General features: G+C 44.2%; 1 protein-coding gene across 7 annotated transcripts in view; it reads right to left on the bottom strand.

Annotated features, from left to right (window-relative positions):
• Positions 1-2,483: 2,483 nt before the first annotated feature.
• The window catches only part of ADGRL1 (adhesion G protein-coupled receptor L1), a 171,213-nt gene continuing 163,377 nt past the window's right edge, over positions 2,484-10,319 (bottom strand). For all 7 annotated transcript variants that reach the window (XM_083351757.1, XM_083351761.1, XM_083351760.1 and 4 more), the window contains one exon: positions 2,484-9,970. In XM_083351757.1, the coding sequence (XP_083207883.1) occupies positions 9,192-9,970 (779 nt within the window). In that variant the 3' untranslated portion in view covers positions 2,484-9,191. The remainder of the gene's footprint in view (positions 9,971-10,319) is intronic.

Raw genomic sequence — 10,319 nt, 5'->3', positions numbered from 1 at the left:
CCATAGGGTGTATTGCTAAGCTTAATTTACTCTAAATTTCATCTCTCTGCATCTTGTTTTATCTCACTGCATATTTGTGTCCCTGATTTTTTTAAAACTGGTTTTTTTACATTGGTCAGTGGATATTTATGTGAAGAGTGGCAGAATAGGATTGTAGCTAAACTAAAAAACCTGATTTCTCCAACCTGCAGTAAGTGTGCTTGTGTTCCTTCTAAGACTGGGCTTCATTAGCATTCACTACAACCAGAATATAGTAGCTGCATTCTTGTTAATCACAAGCCAATGGGGAGTAGTTTCCTGGCCAAATCCCAACTACATAAAGATTTAGGATATTGGCAGTTTAGCCAACATGAGCACTCCTTTTTCTGCAGTGAATTTCAGATGAGACTGAAACATCCATGATGGGATCTCATGCGCTATTTGCTCTCATTATGTATGCAGGTGAGGGGTGCAATGTAATTCATATTTGACTCAGGGTCAAAATACTAGATAATTTGCTACCCACAATGCAGTCTTCATTTCTTCCCCATGCACTTCAAGATGGTATTTGCTCTTGTGTGGGAAATCAGGAAAGTAGCTTGCAGGGATGAAAAGGGGAACGAAGGAAATGTATCTTCTAATGTAGCCTTTTTTTCAGCTTAGTACCCTCCAGCCTTCCACCTCAGCAAATAGCTATGCTGGCTCAAGACTATAAGAGTTGTAGTTCAATGTGTCTGAATGGCACAGAAAGGCTGCCTTGCAGCTTTCAAAATGTTTTAAGAAGAAACTGCAGTGCAACCTTTTAATGAAGTGCTGAAAATTCCCTGTGTCCCATCCCCTCTTACAGCTGCATTTACATCAGCTGCATCATTACAGAATCAGTTCCCTCTTGGTCATCACCTGCAAAGTAAAATGGAGCTTGTTTCTCACGCTACAAAGATGCTTTACAAGGCCAGAACCATAGAGAACCTATTGTGGCAAAAGCAGTTATCACCACTACCACCATCATCGCAGCTAGATCTACTATCATTGCAATTATTATTACAACCACCAATTCTACATCTTCAACATGGTCTAAATCAGTGAAGAGTTTGGGCGTGTGGCTCAGAGCTCCATTCTGTGCCATTGCCAAACTACCCCATGAGTCTGTGGTATGAAAAGGAGAGGGTGGTAGAAGTTATGCTGAATAGAGCTCCCAGCCATATGAAGGGATTACAGTACCAGATTAGTATACGCACAACATAGATGTAAGATTATTAAAATGTGGGGGTTGGCACGTGACCTAGTCTAGGTTACAACCTCCATCATCACCTCCAAATTAGAGCTGATCATAATTCTGTCTTTGGAAGGTTCCTGACTCAAGGACATGAGGCTTAATTATCCTAAGACAGAACATGGCTGACTCAGGAATTCTGGGAGTTGAAGTCCATGAGTCAAAAAAGAGCCGAGGTTGCCTGCCCCTGCTCTAGATATAGCTGTGGAGTAGGTAGAATACAGCAACTTCTTGCACAGAGGAAGTCTTAAGCTGAGGCCTTTCAGACATTCTTGAACTACAACACCCAGCATCCCTTCTCTTTGAACAGAGTGCTTGAGGAGTCTGGGAGTTAACAATGAGTAGCCACAGGATCACCTCACCCCCAGCCTTGTCATGGAGGTGGCATTCCTGACTACAGCTGGAGCTTTCAATGAGGACAAAGAATTGTGGTGGGTCTCCCTAAGTGGGTGGCCAGGGTACCACATCAGCCTCTAAGTCCAGGCCATGGTTAGCCTGGCATGCCGAGTTCTCCTGTGAGTGTCCTGCAGAAAAATTGGTGGAGCCCCCCCCCCTCCACAGGGTTCAGCATCCAGATGCCTTTTTTTCTCTCCAGCTCCCCAACAAGCTAGAAAGAAATCTTGCAAACTAGAAAATTTTTGACAGTTTGACTCCTTTACGAACACAGGGATTTGCCTTATTATGAACCAAATTGTTGCCCTTCTAGTTTGGTGGGTTTTTTTCTCCAGATCACCAGTACTACAACTAAGTTGTTGAGGCCTTTCCTGATCTAACAACTGGGAACCTTTGGGCTGTACCCTGAGTTGTGGCCCTTTCTCTACTTCCTACTTCTTGTTTTCATCAAAGCAGCAACTATTTAAAGCTGTGAAATGGGAACAGACTCTTGTCAACTTTTCAGTTCTTATTGAGACAAAACAAGGAAAAGTATGTTAAGTCAATTCTAACCTTTTAAAAAAATTTAGAACTGTTGCTGAGAAAACAAGACTATTCTCAGAACTTTTTTAAAATCGTGCATGTTAGAATAGAGTGTTACAATCAGTAACTGGCTTCATCCTTAGAATGAGTACCCTGACTGAGGCGTCGTTACCTCAGTACCAACACAAGGATTTGGCATGTCTTAGAGCCCCCAGAAGAATGAGATTAGACTAAACCGTTAAGTGTCTTAATCAACCTTGGCTTTGTTCTCTTGAACAAATTAACACTGAAAAAAAAAATCCACAGCCACCTAGAGTTCCAAGAAATTGTATTTCCTTTATTATTTTAATTTTTTTTTTGTAACTCAACAAGTTTCCATTTTTTTAAATATTTTTAAAATTTTCATTATATATTTTTTTTTCTGTTTAATGCACTCGACCCAAAATTGGTTTGGCATGTTGAGGGGAAGGGAAAGGAACTGAAAGACAGAGAAATGGGAAGGAAGAAGAGACGTACTAGACCAAAGCAGTGGAGTGGAAATAGAAATGGATCAGCACCATGGGGAAGAAGGGGAAGTGAGGGACCAAGGTGGGAGAGCACGAGTCAAACTGTTCCCCACGAGCCCTGACCTCTTGGCCCAGGCCTTCCTTCACGCTGCCATTCAAAAGGCACGGCTTCACCGGTAAACCTGGAGGGAAACTGAACTGGGAAAGCAATGGAGGCAGGGAAAGGGCTGGGATGGGACAGCTTCGAAGAGGCAGTGTGGCTTGAACCGGAAACTAGCCTGATGCTCTCCAGAGTGTGCCGCCATCATCTTTTCTGCTGTCACACATCCCCTCCCTGTCCTAGTGCAAACACTTCTCTTGCGCTGCTGTGCTTGCTTGACGCAGAAATATTCAATGCAACCTTCCCCGACCCATTCTCTCCCTGACAGTATCTCATCATCCCCAGCCAGCACCACTATTGGGGTAGACTAATCTACAGACACAAGAGTTCTTACTGGAACTCCTGGTAGTCTCGCTTTAAGGACACCCCAGCACACACAGAGAGGCACAGGCTGGTGCATAGGACCTTAAAAACAAGACCAGTTTCAAGTGAGGAGCTGCTGGGATAAGGAGCCGACAGAAGACTCTTCCTCGTCAAATAATAGGAAAACGGACTCCCCTTAAACAGAGATCCTACTGGAGCACCAATCTTGTTCATGTAATTTGAGAAAGATGAACAGTTCTCCACTTTTGTGAGCTGCTGGTTGCTGGTTCAGGCTTTGTAGCTGTCCTCCCATGGACTTTGCAAAATAATAACCCTTCAGCCTCACACATGAAGAGTTTGGAAGCAGCCTGAGAGTTCCTAGCAGAGAAAGAAGTGCATTTCACTCTCACACAAAAAGGGAACAGAGCATGTGTGCCACTGCTTCCAGTGATTAAGCTCAGAGTGATTTTTAGAGCAGCAGAGTCTGAGTTCTAAAGTTGCCCTAGAGGTAGTGCTGTCCTGAACTAGCTTATGCATATGTGCCCCTCATGTTGACTTGCAGACAGCCAGTTTTAGGGAAAACAGAGATGGCCTTGAAGAGCAGACAACAGTGTAGCTGTGGAGGGCTGACTTCCCCACCCATCTTCAGAAGAATGGAGAATATAGACCATATGTTGGCCCATATCCTCTGTGCTATGCTGGCCTGAAGGCCAGAGGGGATAATTTGGATTAACTTGCACATCTGGTTGCATTGCACCAAGGCAGTGATAAGAAATGGCTCTGGAAAAGCTGAATGGAATACTTTTGCTAAAGTGAGTGGAGCTCACGGATTTGCATAAGTCTTAGACAAAAGTGTAGAGAAAGAGAACTGCAGTCCAGACCCTTCAATTAATGGATTGCAAGCAGAAATGAACGCCATGCACAGAACAACCAGAGACATTTAGAACAATTGTTGAATGGGAAGCTGTTCAGGCCCTCCTCAGGGAATCCCATGCCCTCTCTGGCTATCGGCACAGAAGTAGCAATTACTGTCTCCCAAGCACTCATGATGAGCAGTACCTATCTCCTGGTTTTCTTCTTCAAACTTTTGATAATTTTTCCTTCCTTCCTGTGACCTCCAGAATGAGATTTCAGTGTTATAAAATAAAAGACAAATATAAAGAGGCATCCTGTACAAAGACATGACGATTCAGTATCTGTACTATATTAATCTGCACAAGACCTAAGCTAAAGACACTCCCCGACCAACTCAATCCAGGACTTCAGAGAGAATGACACTGAGCTTTTTGGAAGCAGCACAACAGGACTCCATGGTGCCCTTCTTTAGTGTACGTGGCTGGAAGGAGCGAGGGCATCCGAATGATGCAGTCCCCAGGAAAAATCTTAAGAAGGAAAACTCTACACTCTCCCAATAAATGCTGTTGCCATTTTGAAGGAAGTAATATCATTACTGCAGAGAGAAATTATATTCACCCACCAATTCTCGGCAATCTGTTAACAGATCCGAATGACACACATACACAAGGTCTTGGATTCAAGGTGGAAAATGCAATGGTATCAGCTTTGCTGTGGCAGTAAACCCCACCCCTCACCCCCAGCAACATCAGTGTTAGGGAGCAGCAAGCAACACGGTGCCATTCTACAACCTATGGTAAAACCCTATTTAAAGCATAATTTTATTTTGCATGCTTTTATGTTCCTCCCCCCCCCAAGAACTGTAAGAACAAGAAGTGGGAAACTGCAGAAGTCTGAGAAGAAAGATTATTACATGTGACTATAAATAAAGAGGCATGTTTAAAAGTAATTGTAGCCCAGGCATGTTATCTTCTGAAATGTTAAGTGTGGAGGTGTCCTCCATTTAAATTATAATAAGTTCAGTCTGCTCTGAGAGACTAGTTTCTGCAAATCACATATCTGGATTCCCACAGCTTGTTGTTATATTCCTTGGGCCTGCACTCCAAATGCAAAACAAAACCATTTTTTAAAAAAATCTGCTACCGGGCCACTAAACTAGAACCCAGCATTTGCACCACTTTGTTACACCAGGGATATTGTGATGCTGTTGATCCCCTCTCCTCCAACATTCCTAGATGAAACTACTGTAGCCTTAGAACAATATTTCTCAACCTTGGCAACTTTCAGATGTGTGGACGCAACTCCCATAATTCCCCAGCCAGTGTGTTATGCTGCCTGGGAATTCTGGGAGTTGACGTCCACACATCTGAAAGTTACCAAAGTTGAGAAGCACTGCTCCAGGCAGTCATATTGAGTGACATACTATTGCCTTTTATTCCATATCTGCTTATAGCTAGTTGTGTCTCTCTACTCATTCCCATTAAAATACAAAACTCTTTGGGGCTTCTCTCTTCAGCTTAAATTTAAAATACCTGTCTCTGTGTCTATATAACTTACTCAAATTCAAAATAGTAGTGTGTTTTTCCTAGTGGCAACTAGCATTCAAAGAACAGGGCAATGTTAAATTCCAAATTTGAGAACAGGAAGAAGCTGCCTCTCTGTATAAAACTGTTAATATTTGAGCTGATTCCAAGGTTTGGACCCTAAAATCCCCTTATCACAACTGCTACCAATAGAGTTACTCTTCCCACATTTTTTTCTGGTACCAGGAGACCACATGAAATAACACTGATATTAACTCATCTGTCTGTCGATTTCCTCCTTCCTCCAAGGTTCACCAGCTGAATGGACCTTGAACACCTAACATGCAGGAAAGTGCAAAGCTTTGTGTTGGGCTGCCAAAAACTCAATCCTCATAGCTTCAACTCTTTGCAGGGAGAACAAGGGCAGTCTTTGGTTTCTTTGTTTTCATTTTGCTTTTAATGTGAGGTTTCCACACAGAGGTACCTCTTGGAATAAAAGCCAAGGAGATTCCTGAACCCAGAGCCTTCCTTGGATCAACACAGCAAAGGGAAGTGGGGTGAATAAGGCCATTTGGTATTGGAAGGGGACTGATCAAATCCACAGTTTGTGGATGGAACAGGGAAATGAAAGCAGGACCTTAGTTTTACTTAATCACACACTGACTTGGGAGCAAAATCAAAACTGTGGCAGAAGGAGTTTGGACTCAGAAGGGTTTGCTAGCAACCCTAGCAATCCTCCCCATTTCTTGCACTGCAATACCAGCGAGCAATACAATAGCACAAAGGACAAAAAGCCCTGCTATCCATTTCCTTGTGCCCTATGTACTCATGATCTGGATATAAAGCAAAAGCTATTTGGGCACCTTTAAAAAGTGCCAATTTCATTGTGACTAAATGCAGGAGTGTGGCTATTACTGTGAGCTGGAGAGGCAGGAGGAAAAGATTTTATGCGGAATATTCCACCTAATTCTACTGTGCACAATTCCTCTTGATTTGAAAACATGCCAGCTCAAGCTCTGCACTCCAGAGAACTATCCATTTATCCTTAGATGTAAAGCTACGGAATGCAGTTCACCTACATGCTTTGTTGCAGCTGGCAGGTAACCTTCCACAGTATTTGGGTTATTGGTCGAAAAAGACATGTAGCATGGCTTCTCTTTTCCCCAAATTATTCAAGGACAGTTTGGGGTGTCCCAGTGTTTGTTAGAAAGATCTAGTCATGCCACACTCTCAGGGAAACCTGAGGAACCGAAAATGCAAATGGATCAGGATTAGATTTGCCTCCTGGTGAAATCCACAGCATCTCCTACATGGTAATTTACTGGGGAGGGGGTTGGTTCATTGTTAATATTGGCAGTGAGGTAAGAGACAGCGGGGACAGACACTGGAGGACGGTTCATCTTTCTCTCTGAGAAAGCCCAAGCTATCTAGAAAGCTTACTTAAAAACAGCGGATTCTCTGTTTTAGCTTTGAACAGTCATCGATATATCAGCTCTGAGGGGATCGAAAGCCAAACAAAATGAAATCAAAACACTGAATGCCTTGAGGCTCTGGCCAGTGAAAACCACACACCAGTTACCTTCTTTGACAGAAGGTCACCTGGCAAATGCTAGCCTGGATGTTTCAAATAAATACGCACAGTGTGGCTTCTTAAAAAAAGGAAGTGAAACCCTATCTGCCCACCCCTGCTACTAAAATTTCTAAAAGCAAAGGATTTTCCTGGCACCTACAGCATTGCAGAACTACAGCATCTTTGGGTCTTGCGGTAAAAACTTTGAATTTTTTTCTCCCCACCCACAGTTGCAAAGTGTCAGTTAATGAGAAAATAACCAACTTCATCAGGATGTATGAAAAAAGTACCTCATCTGGAAGGAAAGGGAAAATGCTTCAAGGTCACAGAAATGACGCAGTATATGTTATATATTACATAAAAATTGTGCCAAAATGTTTCTTTTTTCCTTGATTGTAAAAATCTGCTCTTGGTAGGCTCCCCCCCCATTGTCTTCATCAAAGAAGGGTTTTTCTTTCCCCTTTAATGCTCCCATATACACATGGGACCAGAGCAGAGCGGAGTGCTATATATCTATATATATTTGGATATAGATATATTTCAAACCCAGACAGAAAAGTTCCTTGGTTTGTAGTTTTCCTTTTTCAAGTGAGTAAATCGATTCTTGGTTGATGTTTTGAGGATCTCCTATTTACAGCATTTCAACTGATATCCCTTCCCCCTTCCCTTAGACCCCGTTCACCCTGCCCACCGCCCGCCAGAGATATGGTGCCTCTAGGTGAGACCGGTTCCTCCTCTAGCTCTCCAGGGACAAGAGCTGTTGAGTAAAGTCGGAGTTGTGCTTGAAGAGGGAGATTTGCTATTTCTTCCTTTGGGGAAAAAGTGCAGTCTGGGTTAAGTGTTTTTGTTTTGTTTTTCTCATTTGTTTGAAAGACACAATCCATCCAGTTTTGGGGGAAAAAAAAGAGTTCAACACTCCTGTTTCTCCCCATGCGGTCCCAAATATGTTCGGATGGCAGCCATATTTGCATTGCAAGTACTCCTGATTTTTGCTTTCGCGTCTTCACAGGCAGGAATGAGACAGAAGGAAGAGGATTCTTCTTGCATCACTACTAAATGTTGGAGAAGGAACACAGTAGATTGGGTGAGGGATTGACCCAGCTGACAGCTGCCCTCAATTCCATCCCTCCTCATCTGTATTTTGTATGGTTTCAAGCTTGGTGGCCACAGAAAAGAAATTAAAAGGGGGAATGACCATTAAATGTGGCAACAAAAAGTTAAGCAAAAATGAAAATAAGCCAGCTCAGTGCTACTTTCTCCTTCTTCCCCAGAAGCAATGCTGCAGCTTAAGTATATCTATGTAGCTTTAAAAAGACAAAGGAAAAAAAAAGGAAGATCATTTTTTGGGGGGGGCAGTCTTGCCACTCTGATGCAACAAATAAGGAACCAATAGAAATCCCACTGATAACCTGTGGGCTTCCCAACAAATACTGGGAGGCTAGTTGTGGTCTTAGCATCAACTGAACAGCTCCTTCCTTCCCACCCCCTTGTGTACCTTTTCCTATGACATGGGGCAGCTCAGTGGCCATTGGCTGCATCTAAACTCTAAGAAGGCTATGTGCCTTGTTGTTCGAGTTTTCTTGTTGCCTGAAAACAAGCCAATAAAGTCATGGGGAAGGGAGGGTGGAGAGTGGGTGCAGGGTATTTCTCCATGTGCCCCATTCTCTGCACATGGCACCCTCATGGCTTTGATTATTGAAGCAATAAAAATTAATTTTCAACTTTCAAACTTTCTCAATCTATTGTTCCCCCTCCATTTTCTAGGAGGTGTTGTCGTTAGTCTGATCTTCTTGCCTAGATACTGCTCTCTTTCCTCCATTGCATTTGCCTGGAAAAGGAACTGAGATCTTCTAATAGACAATGTCTCACTTTCTGTCTGGAAAACTAAGTGGGTGGAAAGATAGCTGGATAAAATGGCTACCCATCCCTTTGGAGAAGACCTCTGCCTCCACTCTTCCTTCCACCTTCTCTCTTCCACTCATTCCCCAGCCTGCTCCATTCTCTTCTTCCCCACCATTTCTCCAGCAAAAAATGAAAATGTTCAGGTCACAGCAAGGATGCCATGTTGGGGTTAGGAGGTATGGTCCCTTAGTCCCTTTTCAGCCCCTCAAAGGCTGGTCACCAGCTGCATTTGGCCATCTCCCTCCACTGCAGGGTTCTCTAAGCTTGGTGGGACCAAATACCCATCATTGCTGGGTCTCCGGACTTGGTAGTAGGCCTGGAGCTGGTTGCGCTGCACCAAGGCTGGCCGGTTGGTATAGTAGATCTCATTGATGGCTTGGGCATGAGGAAGCACTTCCCCAACTGCCTCAGGGCTGCTGTCCGGATACGGGGAGTCCCTCAGATTGGTCATACTGGTGTATAATGAGTCCCTGTTGGGCGAAGGAGCTTGGCCGTCACCCCCCTCTGTCAGGTCAGCTGTGCAGCTTTCTGACTCCTCCAGGTCGCTCTGGTATAGGATGGACTGTGCCCTCTGAAGCAAGAGTGGCTCCTCTAAGGCCTTATACATAAGTTCAATTTCCATGTTCTCCTCATGTGTCAAGGAAGGGGCATCAGGCACAATGGCGTCATCCTCATTGTTGGTTCCCCCTCCCCCTGCTACTACATTGGGAGGGGGAGGAGGCCCAGGGGGGTTGGAGGTCTCAGTGGAACCCCCACCTCCCTTGACTGCACCACTGCCTCCCCCCCTCAAGTTGTTATGCACCAGCTCAGAGATGATCATTTTTTCAAAGGCCGCAGCATCACTCAGGTTTCGTCGACAATCAGCCATCTTGGTACCCTCGGCGGAGAAGTCACCACTGCGGAGGGAGTAGCTGTTATTGAAGTTGCCATTGAGCGGGAGGGTGTCCATGCCACAAGCGTCTCGGCTGTTGTTCAGGGGGTGCTCTGTAAGGGGCAGCACAGATAGGGGCATTAGTGGCAGAAAATAGGAGGGAGGCCCTGCGCACCTTCTTGGGGGCGGTGGAAGGAGTAACTCCAAGATGTACATTAAAAGGCAAGCTGTTCACTGGAAACATATGAAAGACATCTGAGCAGCATGAACTCATGAATGTTTAGGCACACAAGCGCTATGAATGTGTTTGTGCTGGGACAAAGGAGAATTGCCTGGGTGGGAATCATATGGGACGATTCCCAAGGCAATTGGCTCATGTTCAGAGAAAGGAGGTAGCATCAAACTGACTCCACTTCTAACCCCCTCTATATAAAGGCAAAGAGAAATGAATCTAAAACTGCT

Source organism: Vipera ursinii, assembly GCF_947247035.1.
Source record: "Vipera ursinii genome assembly, chromosome: 2".
In the NCBI taxonomy this organism is placed as follows: domain Eukaryota; kingdom Metazoa; phylum Chordata; class Lepidosauria; order Squamata; family Viperidae; genus Vipera; species Vipera ursinii.
Note: the sequence above shows the minus strand (reverse complement) of the source record. Positions and strands in the feature narration are given on the sequence as shown.